The following is an 18574-nucleotide window of genomic DNA, read 5'->3' as shown; positions in this document are numbered from 1 at the left end:
GACTACACAAATACAGCATTCTGCAGAGAAACTGCAAAGTGATCGTCACGCAGCTGAATTCTACTTATTAAAATGCTGCCTGAGTTTTAATTTTGAGCGGCTCCATGTCACCTGATAGGCTAAAGACACCTCATATCTAATATCACAAGTTATTTCCTTTGTAGGGTTTTTTTCTCCTGGCACATACTGGACCTCACATTGAAACACATTCTCTGACTCCACCTCAGTACATATTTAATGAAAATGTCTCATTGTAAAGTAAACTTGTTTCCTCACCTTATTTGAAAGTAAAGAAAATTGTGAGCTGTGTGACTCACACACCACTCATAAACCCTTAAAACTGATGGCCATTTCACAGCAGTATTTAAGAAACAGTTTTCTAAAATCAGTTAGTTATAGGATTTGATGTCTTGCGTCGCCAACTATTTGCATACTGCAAACCAAAGGGTTTGAATGCGTTGAAGTGTTTTCAGTATCAGCTGTCAGGACGCGTTAATTTGAACTTCCCTGAAGGGTCAGGAATGAACCAGTTTTCCCAGAGGTCAGTGTGAACGCTGGGGTAGTCCCAAGGTTTATATCTCCCATTCCAGTGAAGTAATTTAGCTTCTTGAAGAAAATGCTCTGAATACCGGGTATCGGGGCTCCAACCTGCATGAGTACATGGAATAAAATCCGGCTTTTAGTACTGGAAGGCACTACACAATGGGGTAAATACAGTTTGTTCTTTAAAAAGCCTGATAAGCGTGGTTTCACCTGTCAGTAGGCAACTAACTGTGTCATGGAGCAGCAGTTTTCAATTTCAGGCCTCTTTAACTCCGCATCTGAAAAATCTCAGCTTCCTCTCAACAGCAGCATCCTGGTAGCTGGGATTTACATACAGCTTCATTATGCTGTTCATCTGACTGTGCTAGCTGAGCTATTATCTTCTCAGGATAAGTCACCACTGCCAGGTGAATGCCAACGACATCCTCCAGAATGTGGGCTGTGCGGAGACTGCCAGGTATCCCATGTGCTTCTGCTGTGCCTGCCAGAAGTGTCTGATCTTATTTTTTTTTTCAGTCCGTGACTACATTCATATCTTTCATACATTCTTTTCCGTGGCTTAGGAAAATTTAAATCAATTATTCTGCAGTCTTGTAACTAACGTAAGGTCCTATACTGGAATCTTAACCTCTCGCTTTATTGGGTTCCAGCTGCAAATGGTGGAAAGTTATACATACCGAGATGCCGTATGTGCCACATAGGATTAATAGTGGAATGCTTTCCATGAAATACAATCAGCATCGGAGAGGTCGCCACACCTCCCCCGAGGGTGCTGCTGTAGAGGTTTTCCCTGCAAAAGAACAAAGAAAATGTTTGAACCTCAACCAAAGAGTCTTTAGTACAAAAATCAGACAATTAAAAATGTCAGTATTCTGAACAGCCTGATTTTCAGCATACTCCTTTCTAATGCTGTTAGTTGCTTGCATTTGGAGCTCCAATTCCTGTTGAGTAGGTTGTTGCTACAAAGCAATGTGCTGGGAGTCAGACCCAACACGAAGCCGACTACTCTGCACGCTGCCTGCAATCTATGAGGCTGAAAAAGTTTACAGTAGGGAAAAAAAGTTGTCAATGTAAAGGAATCAAACCTATTTTAGCCTGGTTTCTTAAGAAGACGTACATGCTGCCGTGCGTCTGTCTTCCTTCTGCTTCCCACCTGCCCAACTTTGAGGCCTGGAGTTAACTTCAGAACAGATTTGGCAGACTGGTTACTATAAACCAGCACCTAATGGATCTTAATTTCCTGTGAGTGCTGTGAAAAATGCAGGGTTAAAAAAGAAAGCCAAATTACTGCGAAGGGAGGCTTACGTGGCAGCAGGCAGATGTCTGGCCACAGCGTGCTGCAGGCCTGGCCAGGCAGCAGATGGGAGCAGCCACAGCGCCTGTAGGACACTGTGCTGCCTGCTGAGTCCAGCAAAGAGGAAGCCTGAGAAGTATCAAGAGGTGCTCGGAGGCTACAGAACAACAAATAAATAGAAATCCTAACTTTCAAAAGCTCCTTCTTACTCGTAACAAAGCAGTTTGGTTCACTGTGGTTTCAATATTGAGCTAAAAGGAACACAAATGTGCTGTTATGGTACAAAATCACCTTTCTAGATCATCCATTCACGTGCTCGTGGTTTGTGTCTTTCCTCCTTTGTTCAGTTCTGAAAATAACCAATAATGAATGGAGTCCAAAGGCACAAATAATTGTTTCAATTTAGCTCTCCTAAATTTAAGCCTTTGCAGGGAAATAGTCAGATTTGCAAACAGATTAACAATGACAAAAAATGAGCAGTGTTTTCACTACACTCATGACTTCATCATAATCAAAGCCAAAAAATTATCATTCGTGTCAGGTTCATTTCATTTATAGAGAAAGAAGTGTTTTCTATCAGTATTTAAGAAACGTGATACCCAATGACAATTCAGTTAGAGAGACCCCACACAAACAAGGAAATATCCCTTCCTCTCTAAACCAGCCTGAGGGAGGGAAGCTTATAAGTGTATTGAACCAAGGTGACGTTGGTCACCCAAAACAAGAACGACGTGTTCTCAGTGCCCCTCAGGATTGAGTGTGGTTTGTGATTAAAAGCAAGACTGAAATTCCAGGTCGCACTTTCTGCTACGCTATCGATCAGGTTTAAGCGTGTGGAAATTTACTTTGGGATTTCATGAAGCAAAGACTGTTTACAGAGTTACAATCTTTAAAGAGCTTACAAACAGAAGATGATACTTTCACGTTCAGTTTCCAGTTGAGAGCAAAGCTAGATTTCTATACATACTCTACATTTCTTTGCATCCACTTTTCCAACTGCTTTGTGAGCCGCTGGTTTTTCCATTCAGTCATGTTAGCAACAATTACACCAGGATTAAAGGAGCAGGTGCTGGGGCTGATGCCGAGGTCTCTAATTGCTTGCTTTCTGTAGTCCAGGAACCCCATGTATGTGTTCTAGGAAGTTAAAAAAAGAAAAAAAAGGAAGACATTTATTCCCTGTGAATCTCAATGAATGTACGAGTAAGTGTAGCTCTGTATTACTAAATATGCCCTCCCGAAGCTGAGTTTCTAGATGATGATTACCTATCTCAATTCCCATATGACATGGGATTGAAAGGCACAGTGCTCCCAGCTACTGAATTACTTCTTCCACAGTACTGTACCGTGGAAGTTCTATAGAGCTCTCTCCTCCCCACATTTTGGTCTTTCTGTAGCTTACTCCCAATGACATAGCATGCCGCTGGTACGGCTGTAATGCCAGAGGGACTCAATGGCTGTTCTGTGGAACTCAACCCATCGGACTTCAAACACTTCTCCCAAGCTTTGTTCCCAGTTCAAATTATACAAACATCATTTACTCTGTCTTCGTTGGGTGTTCCAGAAGAACTCATGATTTACTGATTGCAAAATGAATTTTGGCATAGTAAGTAAATAGGTAGAATCCAAAGAGCAACAGAGATTTTAATGGTTACAAGAAACAACTCTTAACAGCCCCAAATCACAATAAAGTGACTACAGAACCGTAGTTCTTGCTTACCTGATTACCTGATTTTTAATTAAAAAATTATTTTAAAAAAATTAAAAGAAAACTTTAATGGAATCATGGAATGGTTTGGGTTGGAAGGGACCTTTAAGATCATCCAGTTCCAACCCCCTGCTACAGGCAGGGACAGCTCCCTCTAGACCAGGTTGCTCACAGCCCCATCCAGCCTGGCCTTGAATGCCTCCAGAGGGAGGGCAGCCACAACCTCGCTGGACAGTCTGTTCCAGCGTCTCACCACCCTCACAGTAAAGAATGTCTTCCTGATACCTGGTCTAAATCTGCCCTCTTCCAGTTTAAAGCCATTTTCCCTCATCCTGTCTCTACATACATACTTTGGGGAAGATATAGATCCGTATTACGTTTATGAGTCAATACATTCATGATTGGAATGACAGAAGGGCATCTTACCTGCATCCCAACACTTCTAACCATCTCATGTGTGGAAGGGAGATCACAGTCATCTGAAAAAGCCGCAGCATGGCCAGGAGCCAACTTTGTGTCATAGAGTTCCTGAATGTCACCTGTTTACACAAAATTCAGGAGCACAAGAACAAGTGTACCACACTGCTACACAGATGATAGGATAACTTTTGTTCTCATATCTGTTAGTTACAAACTTGACTGTTTCAGCAGATAGTCCAGATATCAGTCAAGGCTGAATTTTGCAATATGGGAAAATGTTCAAATTTGAGCCCTGTATCTGGATTTCTGACTTTAGATGTGGGTGTATTGAATACTGATGCTAACAATCTGGTCTGAACATCCAAAAAGAACTAAGGCAGAAGCTGATTACATTGTTAAGAAGCGTGGTTACAGAGTTATGCATTCTATTAGTTCTTTCTCTCAGAAGTGCCTTATTTTTTCCTGCTATTACTGTGTTTACATCTCTGAGGAAAATACCTGCATTCCCAGTGCTGACAGATGAGCACTGGCCAGCTGAAAGGTTTCTGTCACACTGGTGGCTTCCCAGCCAAAAAACAACTCCTTCCTGATGGAGGGAAATAGTCTAACACATGACATGTGCACAAAGAAGCTGTGGATACCCCATCCCTGGTGGTGTTCAAGGCCAGGTGGGATGGGGCCTTGGACAGCCTGATCTGGGTGACAGCCCTGCCCACACTCCATGGGTAGGCAGTGGCAGACATGAACTGGGTGGGGATACATCCCCCACAGTGGCAATGGGGTGAGCGCTGGGATGTGGGGAGCTGCCAGGGCCAGGGCTGAAGCCTGAGTTCCCTCTGCCCAGGGCAGCAGCCCCTCCACTCCTGGCCACTCACCTTGGAGGGCCCAGCAGCCCCCTAAGAGGGGCACTAACAGTGACCAGGACCCACAGCCGCCCTGCAAGAGGCCGCCTCCTTGGCTGCAGTAGCAGGGCTTACACTCCTCTTTAATTAAAAATAAATACACAAGTACTACACAGAATCACAGAGTTGTATGTGTTGGGTCCTTTGGAGATCATCTAGTCCAACCTCTGCTAAAGCAGGCTACCTACGGTACATTCCAGAGGAAGGTGTCTGGATGGTTTGTGAACATTTTCAGAGGAGACTCCACAGCCTCTCTGGATTTTGTTTCAAAAGTTCACCATGTTTCATTCTTACTGCTCCACAGAAGGCAGCTGACTAACAAACAAACCCCAAGTTAAACCCTGATATCCTCATTCACTCCTTACCCTGTCAGAGCTCCCATTCCCTTCCATTCCAGACACATCAGACAGCGTGCTCTCTCACATTACAGATAAGCAGCTGCCAAAACAGAGACTCCCACCCTCCACCTCTCCTCCCACATGCCCAAACTTATTCTCCTCTTCTGAGCCCTATGGTTACGCTGCCCAAGGGTGAGCAAGCTAAACTGACTGAAGAAACAAGGAGAAAAAAGGGTTTTGTGTTTTGTTGTTGTTATGTTTTTGGTTGGTTGGTTTCTGTTTTTGTTTTTTACCATAGCTTGTCTTCTGCCAGGTCAAGCAGTGGAGTCAGCTTGTTTCACAGCTCTAGATATGAAACAAGAGAAGTAACAGGAGCTGCCTGAGGACAGGAGAGGCCACTTCAGTAGGCAGCAGCCTACCATAAGCTGTAATGCAGAACTGCACCTTACTCTGTGCTTCCAGAAGCACTATCAGCTGACACAATCTGGCATACCCTAATTTAAGAGAAAGCCCTAACTCCCCTCTGCTACGGGCCACCTCCTTGCTGTCTGTGGGAACACTGCCTTGACTCCTACCAGGAAGTTAATTCAGGCTGAAAGTAGTCTGCTTCCTGGTGAATGTTGGTATGGGTGCAGGAAGGAGGGATGCAGGTCAAGTGGGGGTCAGAAATTCTTCTTTTTTTTTAAAAAAAAAGCAACTGTTCCTCTAATTTGATTTATTTGTATGAAAAAAGATATATATATATATCTTTTATATATATATATATAAATTTTATATATATATCATACAAAAGATATATATATATCTTTTGTATATCTTATATTTTCATACAAAAGATATATATATATATATCTATATCTATCTATCTATCTATCTATATATTATATATATATGTTTGTCGGGATTTTTGTATCTTCTGACTGTTCCTATTTATCCAGGAACTCTAACATCATTAATCATGATTTGAAAAATGCTGTGTATTATGAGCTGAAGATGTTCAAAATCACATTTTTAGTATTTGGGGTTTCAGCCCACCTAGCTGAGTAAATTCCTCCTACTCTGAGGAACGAATAGCAACTGTGGGTAAGGTACTGCCAACATCTGCGGGAATCTGAATGCTAGCAGGAAACACAAGTCACACGCACAACTAAACACTGTAGCACCCAAGTGAAAACCAAGATATCTTTCAGCAATTGACCAAATCTATTTCAAATGAAAACAGTGCGTGTAATTCTGATCAAAATCAACTATTCAGCAGACATTGCTTTTCATTATATCCTGTCTTTTGAGATGACCATGAAAGCTGCAATAAGTTTTATTCTAGTTCTGCTAGAAATTGCTTTTTGGAGACAGCTTACCTTGAACAATGATGTCATCATCCAAATATATGACTTTCTCATGTTTCTGGATAAGCAAAGGAAGATAAAATCGAACGAAGTTCAGCTATTAAACAGGAAAAGAAGAGTAAATACTAAGTGACAAAGAAGTTTAATGCATTAGTCTCAAGCTTCTGTTAATATAGGCTAGTTTAGCAATAGGGATCAGTATATTAGTTTCAGAACCAATTAGTTTAGCAAAAGTAATCAATAAATGCTATGCTAGTTCTAAAACTTTCCAGTTTAGCTTTGCTCAGTGTGTGAACAGCCTTCTTTTTCTCAATGATCCTGCTTCACAGAAGCACTGAAGTCACCATAGACTTCTTTTATCTTTGCAACCACCAGGTGCAAGGACTTTTTTCTTGGATTTTACATATGTTGTTTTAGGTTATAGTGCACCAAGATAGAAAGTTGCTCATTATGGCATTGGAAGTAATGGAAATCTGCCAAAATGGGGAAAAACAGCTAACGGTCAGTCAAAAGTCATTGTGATGAAGATGATGATGGAAAAATGAGGAGGAAGTAGGTCTTCACCCCGTTATTATTAATTATTTATCCCTATTTTGTTTACTGTGGGCTTAACCAAGCAGTCCAAAATAGTTTCTCTTCCATCAGAATCACAGAACCATTTATATTGTAATGGAGATCCCTCCCAGACTATTCCTTCTGCTCACGGACTGTCCACCAGGACAAACTGCTTGGGACTGTGTCCAGTCGGGTTCTGAATATCTCCACAGATGGAGATATCATGTCCTGCTCCTGTGTTTGACCACCTTCATCATAAAAAAAAAAAAAAACGATTTACCTTGCACTGAGATTTAATGTTATGGTTGGAACTTCTGCCCATTGCTTCTTGCCCTATTAGCAGGCACTACTGAGATGAGTCTGGCTCTCGTCTTCAACCATCCCATCAGGTATTTAATAAACACACTGATCAGATCCCTTGGAGCCCTCTCTTCTGCAGGCTGAATGGTCCCAGCTCTATTTGCCTCTCTTCACATACAAATGTTCCAGTTCCTTCATTGCCCTCTATTGGACTCACCTCAATAAATCCATTCATTTCTGGTACTGGGAAGCTAAGAACTGAACAACACTATCCCAAATGCAGTCTCATCAGTGCTGTGTAAAGAGGAAAAATTACTTCCCTGGACCTGGACTGTGTTAGCTTCACAGTTAACAAAGCCATCTTTCCACTCTATAGGAATGATTTGACTAGTGGCACAGATGTGGGATAGCATTTTCTACAATAGCAATAATGAATACAACAGAGGGAAAAGGCATGACCATCAACCATATTGATTCAGATCATTTCACTTGTCAGAGTGGTCCTAAGCAGAGACGATCAGACAAATGTAAGAATACAGCAAGCATACAGAAAAGCTGTTCCACAGCTTTCGTGTATTTTCAACTCAAGAAATTTCCTGAACCAGATGTAGTCCACTTCGGTCTCTACTGAATCCCCGTGAATGTATTAAGTTCACAAGATATTTTAGCAACAAGTTCTAGAGGTTTAGTACTCACTGTTGAAAAATATGCAACATTTCTTCTTTGATCTGACTGTTCCTCCTACTAAATTATTTGAATAGCTGTTAGTTCTTATATTAGAAGATATAGTAAGTAATCATCCCCTATTCTGACCTCCATGCCAGCCACTTCTGTAGATCTCTACTGTTTTCATACCAGAAGGCCATTTCCAGGCTAAAGAATATTAAATTACTCTCTCAGATATTGCATGAAATTATTTCCATGCATTAGAAATGCCACAGGCTCAGAGAAGGGCAATAAGAACAAACACTCTGAACAGTCCTAAAACTTTTCCAGTGGTTCTATGCCCTTTTGAGATAAGCGGACTTAATCTGCACAGAGTATTTAGGGTGGTAGTAAAACTATGTATTTACAGTGTGGCATAATGTTATTCTCTGTTTTGTTTCTAACTCCTTTACTAATAATTCCTAACATCTGATTCACCTCTTGTCAGCCAGCAATGTTTTAGTTTCTAGTCTCTGAATTAATCCCTGACATAAGCAGATTGCAACCCACTAGATATCATGGAGGCACAAAGAACACTATGACATCTTTCTTCTTCTAAACAACACATTCAAATAACTGAGTTTACGCCACCGAATAGATGAGGTCCCAGCAAGACAGAAGAGTTGCAAGGAGCTTGTTAAAGTGCACATTTCCTCCTTGAGTGACAGCTTGGCATTGGACCTAAAGAGGCTCCTTTGAGTTATACCCCTCCTGTGTAATAGAACAGAGAACTGGGATATCTTAAAACCTGCACTGAGAATTAAAATTCTGAAAATGTGTTATGTGGTGTCTGTCTACTCACAGGCTGCAGTAGCTCAGGACGCGATGCATCTTGTCTGATTTTTCCTTTCAGTACCATGGGGTTGAACTCCACAGTCTTAAATTTTATTTCTTTCAGTTTAGAATTTTCGATCCATTTTCTGTGATTAAAAAATAAAAGTGATAAAAGAAATACTCAGCTTTTAGCAAATATTTTCTCAGACCAATAGGAGAATAAGAGGCCTTGGAAGCTCACTTGGGCTATCTGACCCCAAGACAGAATCACTTCTGTCTGCAGCAACACGTCTTTCATCACCACTAGCATTAAATGTCATTTTCCTAGTTTTTCTTACTATAAACCAGTTTTTTCTTATCCTATCCACTGTGCTTTTAAAGAATAGGTTACTTTTTTTTCCCCTTTTCAATTGTATGTTCTTCAAGATGACCATCATGTATTCACAGTTTAGCAAGGGAAAGACTATTTTTGTTCAATATTTTGTCAGATTTCTTATCATCAAAAAAGTCCTCACATTTCCAGAGGCCATATACATCCACAAGCATATCTCACCATGAAGTGAATGTGTGTGTGCGTACGTCCACACACAATAGTGTGATCCATTAACAGTCATAGCTCTGTAGTTTTCAAAATGAGTGTATCAAAGCATATAGGAACACCAAGTACTTAATAAGAGAACACTGAGACAGCATCTATCTCTCTGTGCCCTTGCACTCTCACTATGATCATAGTGAAGTTTCTGTCTGACCTATCTTAAATTACACTCGTGTTACTACGCACCTGGAGTTCCTATATTCTCTGTCAAGTGCTATCAAATAGAATCTACGATTCCATTCAGGTTGGACATCAGGAAACATTTCTTCTCAGAAAGAGCGGTGCTGCAGTGGCACAGCTGCCCAGGGAGGTGGTGGAGTCACCGTCCCTGGAGGTGTTCCAGAGCCGTGTGGATGTGGCACTGAGGACATGGTCAGTGGTATGGTGAGGATGGGCTGATGGTTGAACTAGATGATCTTAGAAGTCTTTTCCAACCTTAATGATTCTGCAATTCTATAAAACTCCTGCTTCACCTTGAGCTAACACAATCAGTTATTTCCACCTCTACTGAACTTCACATTTTACAGCTCGTTTTTCCACCTCATCATCAGTTTGTTTTCAGCTCATCATGCTGCTCAATGTCTCTTCCAGCTTCATGCCAACTGCAGATTCAGAGAGAATATTCTCCATTCTATTTTCTAGGTTATTGATGAATTGGATTGGAAAAACTCATCACATCTTTTCACTTTGGCATATTTTGTGAGTACACAAGCAACGGAAGCAGTAAGAGGCAAGAACTATTAAAACAATCAGCTTTAATTTTGATTCCACACCTCCATTTGTAGAGAACGTTTGAATTTGACATCCAAACATTAATTACTAGCTTATTTGGGCCTCTATTTCAAAACTTTAACATTCCATCTTACCTGAAATTAGCTTTAGGCAGCAGGCTTTGCTCCTCTGAAGCTGAAGACATGACTCCAGATGAGGTGAGTGCAGTGCCACGAAGCAAGCATGCAACAAGTAAGCTTGTCACTTACCTTATTATATATTCTTCCATAGGTATAAAAGGTAAAAAGGCACAGCTATGGACTTGGTCTGGCTATTTCATGCCCCTTTACACTAGTTGGTGCCTTGAGTGGAGCAAAATGATCCTTATTCCTAAATGTAGGGAATTCTGGGGACTGATACCAATAGCACTACTTAAGCAAAAGGAAGAAGCAATTTCCTGAAAAGTCCTCTAAATTTTATGCCCATGCTAAGGAAAACAACAATCTGCTCCTAATTACAGCATGAAATAAAATAAGGCTGGTTTATACCGAATATGTGGGATGGTGTTCTTCAGTCCAACTATGTAGAACAAAACATTAGCCTCTGTGTTGCTGTAGATGCTACTGATTGCTGCTACAGTTGCACCCATTCTGCCTGCAGCAGCACAGATTACAACTGGGATTTCTTCCTCCATTTCCATGGGACTCTCCAAGTCAACTACAAGAAACAAACCATATGTTATATTAGAAAATTGAGAAACTTTTGTATCCTATCTGGATCATATGAGTGAGCACAAAACTCCACAAACAGTGGAATCATATCCCAATCACCCCATTTCCATACCAGATCTTATGTACATCCACATTTGCCAACATACACAGAACGAGCTGTCGCTAATCCAGAAACACATGTAGGTGGACAGGACTGTTGGATGTCTCCAAACAGAATACAGAAAAGAGTTCTCTGTACTTTCTGCTCAACAGGGACACAATTCAGGCTGTCCTCCACGTAGCTGCTTACTCACATGAAACCTGAAGAAGTCTGAATACCTTTGAGACTTCTCAGTTATATTTAGAATAAAATTGAATGATAGATTCCAAAATTTTCAAAGGAAGGAGGTAAGTGGAAGAGTTGGTGCAATTGCATGAACTTCACTTCTTTGGGAAGCTCACTAGAAAGGAATAGTGCAAAGTTCTGCACCACAAGGAAGTTGCTAATGATAAAATAGGGGAAAAATGGTGTTCAGTGTAAACAAAGATATACACCAGCTTCCAACTTCATCAGTGACATCTGGACAAAAATTTGAAGCAGGATGACAATTCTTAGTCACTCTCCCACTAGTTTCTTTGAGAAATTCAGAACTGAAAAACTTCTGCATCCCAGACCACACGCAACAGCTTAAATGGCTCATCTACTGCAGGCAAACTGGTTTAATTAGGGGGAAACAAACAAACAAACAAACAAACAAAAACCCCAAACTGATCAAATGAAGAGGAAAGAATAAATCAGAAATGTAAGTCATTTACCTGCGTCATTCTTTAAGGCAGATGGTGCTTTGTGAACTTTGTTGTACAGAATTGCACACACGGTTAATATAAGAAGTAACAGTAAAATCTGGTTAACTGAAACAAAATGAAGCATTTGTTAATGATCACTCTAATAGCTGGAGTACTAATTGTACCTTTTTAGGAAAAAAAGACAATTTGCAACCATTACATATCATAACATGTATTTGTTGTGTTTGCCAAAGTCTCCTTTCTCTGCTATTTGATCAAACTACAAATGCTGTGTTAATAGCACAGTGCATCTCTACCTCTTTCCAATTATTTCCAGCCATCTGATTTCCATTGTTTGGTTGCTCACTAAATCACTTAAGCTCCCAATACGTATGCGTTATCCATACTATTAAATTCATGTTTCTGAATACTAGAAGCCAGGAACTTTCTTTCACTGGCTACATCATGAGACTTCAAGAACAAATTATCTTTACCTACATTTTCTTTCACTCACACTTCCTTCAGACACAAGAAAAAACAATTGATTTCAACATGCAAATCTTGAAGATATACTCAAGCAAAATTCTGATAGTACTAGAAAAATAAACCCAGCATGCCACTGAAAACAGGTAAGGTTTATTGCAAAATATTTGAAAACACATAAAAATTTTGACACTTGGATTAGTAAAATCAAAGCAAAACATGCAAAAGCAAGTGCTTTGCTGTATATTATGACTTCACAGTTCCTACCAGTTTGTGTTGTACAAGGTTAAGTCATCCAGTATAAACCAACTGTGAGTACATAACAGCTCAATGGTATATTGGGGAAGAAATACACAACAGTTCTTTAGATCTTCTTTACTACTGCTGTACCACTGTAAAAGTGATGGTAAATATTTAAGGTATACAAAAGAGCAAAGGGAACAAAGTTTTAGTCTCTTTGATTCAAAAGGGGTTATTGACCAGAAATGGGCACGAGAATAAGTTGAAATTGGTTCACACACATCACCAACTGCACCGACCCAAATCAGCTGAGAAAACATCCGTTGGCTTCAACGAAATGTTGGGTCCATTTTCAGTCACTGATCCTGAGAGCTGATGAGAACCCAAATTTCTCAGGGCCGCATTTCAACAGCGAGTATGAACAGCATCACTGTGCATAGCTCTGTTAGCCACGCCGCGTGCTCCTGGCATACCCACATGGAGCTGCTCATTGTCTGTGCCCTAAGAGGGAAAGCCCACTTCCATACGTATCACACAGAAAAGTGGTGAGTGATCTCAGGTTAGTGGCATTTATGACCATACTTATCTGATGTAGTTTGCAGGAAGAGTCCTATTTTGATAATAAAGGTTAAGTCTAATTTAGCAAAACTAGAGTTATACATTTGCATGCAGCTGTTGCAGCAGTTTTGAGAAATTACATTTGACATCACTGCCCCCTTTTAAGAATACATATATTTAAATGTTTTTAATCTCTCCTACTTTTCTTTAAAAGAGCCATGTGTTCCGTTGGATAAGGACTGCGGTCTGTAGTAGAAAAAAAAGAGAGAGAGAGAGAAAAAAATTGAAATGTGCTGTGTTTTAATACATTCAGCCCAATCACCTACATCAGTAGTAAGTCACATTTTTAACACATTTTTAAATAGTTTACAAAATGGTGTTAAAACACCATCAGGTGCAATTTGTAAATACATCTATCTCAGATCTCAATTAAACACAAGAGCAATCACAAATACTAACCTCTTGCTAGGATATACTTCCCAAACTAGGAATCGTCCTACCAGCAACAGCAACCTTTTTAGGGGAACTTGTGCAAAGTGGCTTGTATGTAGGCCGCTCCGAAAGTAGTGCCTCCTGTTTATTTTCTTGGAAACTACAACAGCTACAAAGAGCACGGTAACACTGATAGAGCAAATTCTCAGCTACAGAAGGCTATTTTTCAACACAGTCATCATCATTAGCTATGCCTTTCTGTCACCGATGAGCAAGAGCCTTCATGCTGTGCTCACAAAAATCTGCATCAGCAGAGGTGACTGTCACTGTTCCCACTGCTGAAACACACCACCACCACCTCACTGTGCTCACATACACTGCTTGGTCCCCATAAATGTTCAGCAAGTGTGAATGAATGCCAGTGGGTGCCATTCCTCTGCACGGAGGAATTTTGCTTCATACACACTTCCATGTCAAACACTATTTTGTCAGACTACCCCTCTGCTGCCATCTGTCACACGGCAGCAACATGTAGTGGGACACTGGTGGGAAGGTTCAGCCTCTACTGCCATACCACCAACAGCCGCCTCTAACGTTACCATCCAACATCATAAAATAGGAGGCATTACTTTCAGAGCTGCCCTCCTACTTATGTATGTATATATTCTATTTGTGATGCTTAGGAAAGTGAAGTAGCCTTCCCACAACTGCTCTTCTAAACAAGGCCTAAGAGTGACCATGTCCTTATGGCCAAGAGGAAAGAACGTAACCCCTAAAATACAGAATTGTGTAACAGATAACATTAGTTTGGGTTCTGGAAGCACTGGTATTGTTTACAACTAGTGCTGTTTTTGTAAAAAAAAAAAAAAAACAACAGTAAAAATCAGCACCAGAAGTTGGGGCAGGAGGGAAGGAAGATACCACCGTGTGATTCCTCCACGACAGCAGCTATCTACACAATTGAAACTCATTTTACCCAATTACATACACACAGATCCGCTAGAGCCTAGATAAGGATAGATAACAGTTTCTGTGCACATCTAAAAACGAAGTTCATTCTGATTCCTTAAGAAGGAATATGGAACAGCAAAAATTCTTGAAACCTGAGTCACAGAAATGACTCTCTCCCATTGGTTAATACTGACAGAGAGGGAGCACTGTGAATCAGACTCCACTTTCTGATTAGCAAGTAAAATGGTAATAAAAATATACATAAAGCAACGGCGAGGCTTTGTTTACAAGCCACTTATATTTACATACATTTAGATCCCTACTGCTGACTAGACTGTAGAGAGAGGAATATTTCTAAGAGAAATTCCTTTCACATCTGCAGCCCTTGCCTGCATTCCAGCAGCCCACTCCTTTCATGTGGCATTCATTTACATAGATAGGAAAACAAACTTATCAGTCACAAAAGCCTGCTGTTCAGACATCCCCTTTCGCACGTTACACAAGTATTGCAGCATTAGCCATTACAAATTTTAGTCTTTTAGATAAGAACACAGACAACAAAAACCCCTACACTCTTGAAGTAACGTTCTCACCTCATTCAAGCTAACAGCAATTTTCTACTGACTTCCATGGAGCTGACTTCTGCTTTTAATTAAATTATAATGAGAGTCACAAATAATACTGATGATCACCACAAAATGAAAGCTGAATAGTCACAGCCTCAAGATATCTTTTGCATGACAAAAACAACATAAACTGAACTATACTTGACATTTTAAAATCCAAAGTCGGAAAGAATCAAACAAAATAAGTCTGCATTTCAAAACTACAGAGCTCCCAAAGTCTCAGGGACTCAGACTGATCACCCACTGGTTTCTAGAGAAAGAGAGGAATATTTGTTCCCCTTCAAATATTTATTCATTTTTCCTGAATTTAGACATTAGTTCCTGGAACCTGGCAGTCCATAACTCAGCTGCCAAAATCTGTAACAAAACGAGGGGCTGTAGAAGGGAAAACTCAGAAACAGTGACATTACTGCTCGGACATTTCCTGTATAATTAGTCTTTTTACCTCTTCAAAGCAGCACAGTATTCGGGACTCCTTTCTCCTGAAGAGCTGTAGAGCTTTTTACTTGGATCCTAGATAGCCCACAGCTGTCAGCTCTCTTGCCAAAGCTTCCTTGCCCATCGTCCTCCTTTACAGTCCCCTGTACAAGGGCCTTACAGGGCACAGAAACAGTTTTAAGAATCAATTCCTTTTGCAAACTCTTCAAAGTTTACTTTGGAGTTGTGCTGGTTTTCTTTTCTCTCTCTGCTGCTGAGGAATAGCACAGAGTCCAGACGCGGCACCGAAGGAATGAGAGCCCATAAACCACTTCCAGATGTGCTGAATGATGATGCAGCCCCAGATCTGGCAAACTTGCCTTAGAGCTTCATCTAGCAGATTGCAAATAAATCCCACAAGACAAAAAGTCTTAAGGGGGTGGAGAAAAGAAGGAAGCAAACTGTTCCAGAAGTTACTTAAACTGTCTAGTCGCAGGTCAGGTTTCTAGTCTTTATTTATGGTAAATGTGAACAGATAACTAGTGTGCAAGAGCCAAACAACAGCGTGCCAAAGTCGAAATGAAAGGCAACATTTTTCCAGCGTCTGTTGGCACAGTTATTGCAAGCATGAAACTAAGCAAAACTTGAACATGCACGCTGACTTAAATTGCCTCTGCCCCAAATCTCTGAGAAATTAGAGAATCTAAACCCAAGGGTTTGGGTTGGAATCAAAGGGGTTTGAGATTAAGGAACCCTGCAGATGTTGGTACTCAGCCTCCTAAGCTCTCCTGGAATGCTCTCACAATTTTAGTTCTCTATCACTTTTTTTTTTACTCAAATTCTCTCCCTCTTGTCTAGGAAACTTTCTTTTATATGTTTTTCAATGATAAAAACAACAGAAATCAAACTATGTTTTACAGTTATATATACGTTTTAACACAAGACTTCCATCACTGATGAAAGGAGTAATAATAGATCTTAATTATTTTTTGCAAGACAGTGCAAAACTTACAAAAAAGTACAACAGCTGCTCTGAAATGAATGTCTCCTATTTTACGGTGTTGGCCTGCAATATCAGAAGTGGATGTTGGAGGTACGGCAGCAGAGGTTGAACCTTCCCACCAACATTCCACTATGTTTTGTTACCATGTGACAGATGGCAGCAAAGAGGCAGTCTGACAAAGTGGTGTCTGACATGGAGGTGAGTGTGAAGTAAAGGGACGGAACAGAAATGCGCCGTGTGGAAAAAAAATGGCACCCACTGAAATTCATCAATGCTTGCAGAATGGCTGCATCAGGTCCATCAGCTCTTCACTGTGCAGCCCAATGTCACACAGGGCATTCAGGATTAAGCCCTCCACTGCCATCCACCATTGCTTGTCAAAGATGGTTCGCAGCTCTTGGCATAGCCATGGCAGCACAGGGCCCAGTATCTCCTGGTGATGCCTGTACAGCTCTGCTGAGGCCTGAGGCCAGACACTGTCTACCATAGGGTCCTCCTCTGCCTCCTCAATGTCCTGATTTTCTGCCTCCTTGTCCTGTGCTTCCTCTGCCTCTTCATCCACCTCCTTGTCTGACAACAGCAAAGGAGATGGCGAAGGGAACAGCAAAGGGCTAGATCTGCCATAAATTGGAGCTATGCTTCCTGGAAGCAGGCAGGTACAGGTGGTGCTGGAGGCCAGATGATGAAGTTCAGGCCCTCGTCATCATCCCACGCAGCAACCTTGACTGCTTCCATGACCCTCCTGCAGAGAGGGCAGCTCTTCTTCTGCTTGTCCCACTGCAGGATGCAGCCGCTGCCAGCAATGCCCAAGGCACAGCCCAGCACCCAAGACAAATGCTCGCTTCACCTCCAACCTCGCATGTGCTCAGCAGGAATCCAGGCACAAGACTGACTGGGCCAGGCTCTGCCTGCACCCAAAGATGAGCAGTGAGGGTGCTGTGATCACAGTGCATCTCTTGGTGACATTGAGCCTGTTGCTCAATGATGTCACCACAGTTCTTCTGCCCTCTCAGCAGCACTTTGATTTTGTGTATCTGCATGTGCATCTGGGGCTACCACTGTGCACTTCCAGCCACTGCCCTCCCCTCTCCTTTCCCCTTCTCCTGGTACTGCTATTTCCTGACAGCTCCGAGCTCTGGGCTGTGCCTTCACAGAAGCCCATCAGGTGTCCTTGTCCCTCTGTTTTTTGTATCCAAAATACAAACTGAGCTTGTCTAAAACAGTTTCCAAAGTTTCAGAGACCACCAGGCTTTTCTTCTCCCTCTCCCCCTCCCCCCTTTTTTTTTCTTTTTGCATTTTAAACATGCCTGCAAGATCCACAGCTTCTAAAATCTGTTACTTTCCCTTGTTCTTGTAGAGGAGAGCGTTCACTAATGTACTCAGCACCTCTCCTCTGCAACCTCATCCCATTTCAGTGCTCTGTGACCCTCAAGGACAAAATAAATGGTATAAACACGATGTTTTGGTGGTGATAGAAGAACGTGACACTGTGGACATGACAGCCCCAGCCCAATTTTGAGAACCAAGACTTTATGGAAGAGTAAGGCTGGAGAGCTGGGCAGAGAGGAACCTAATGAGATTCACCCAGGACCAATGCAAAGTCCTACGCCTGGAGAGGAATAACTGCATGCATTGGTACAGGTGAGGGGCTGACCTGCTGGAAAGGAGCTCTGTAGAGAAGGACCTGGGTGTCCCGGAAGACAACATGTTGGCCATGAGCCAGCAGTGCGCCCTTGTGGCCCAGAAGGCCAATGCCATCCTGGGGTGCGTTACAAAGAGCATGGGCAGCAGGTTGAGGGAGGTGATCCTCCCCCTCTTCTCTGCCCTGCTGAGGCCACATCTGGAGTGCTGTGTCCAGGTCTGGGCTCTCTAGTTCGAGGACAGGGAACTTCTAGAGAGAGCCCAGCAGAGGGACGCTCAGATAGTGAGGTGCCTGGAGCACCTCCCATATGAGGACAGGCTGAGAGCCCTGGGAACGTTCAGCCTGGAGAAGGCCGAGGGAGGATTTTATCGATGTTTATAAATATCTCATGGGCTGAAGTTAAGCGGACAGGGCAGCGGGCACACACTGCAACACGTGAAGTCAGCGGCCTATCGCTCAGCACGCTCAGCCTCAGTCAAGCTAACGCACTTCTGAGAGCCGTCTCCGCCCCGCCGCTCCCTTCAGGGCCGTAGGGCGC

The 18574-nt window shown here is 41.9% G+C and overlaps 1 protein-coding gene across 1 annotated transcript; it reads right to left on the bottom strand.

Annotated features, from left to right (window-relative positions):
- Positions 1-171: 171 nt before the first annotated feature.
- GLT8D2 (glycosyltransferase 8 domain containing 2) lies at positions 172-15690 on the bottom strand. Its single transcript, NM_001277383.3, has 10 exons — positions 15420-15690; positions 13167-13211; positions 11715-11810; positions 10737-10905; positions 8911-9028; positions 6561-6645; positions 3969-4081; positions 2805-2971; positions 1221-1333; positions 172-648 (listed from the first exon to the last, which is right to left on the bottom strand). Exons 2-10 carry the CDS (start codon positions 13183-13185, stop codon positions 476-478), a joined length of 1053 nt encoding a protein of 350 aa, NP_001264312.3. The 5' UTR covers positions 13186-13211; positions 15420-15690; the 3' UTR covers positions 172-475.
- Positions 15691-18574: the final 2884 nt, after the last annotated feature.

This window comes from Gallus gallus, chromosome 1 (genome assembly GCF_016699485.2).
Source record: "Gallus gallus isolate bGalGal1 chromosome 1, bGalGal1.mat.broiler.GRCg7b, whole genome shotgun sequence".
Lineage (NCBI taxonomy): Eukaryota > Metazoa > Chordata > Aves > Galliformes > Phasianidae > Gallus > Gallus gallus.
This window is presented reverse-complemented; position numbering and strand designations above follow the sequence as displayed.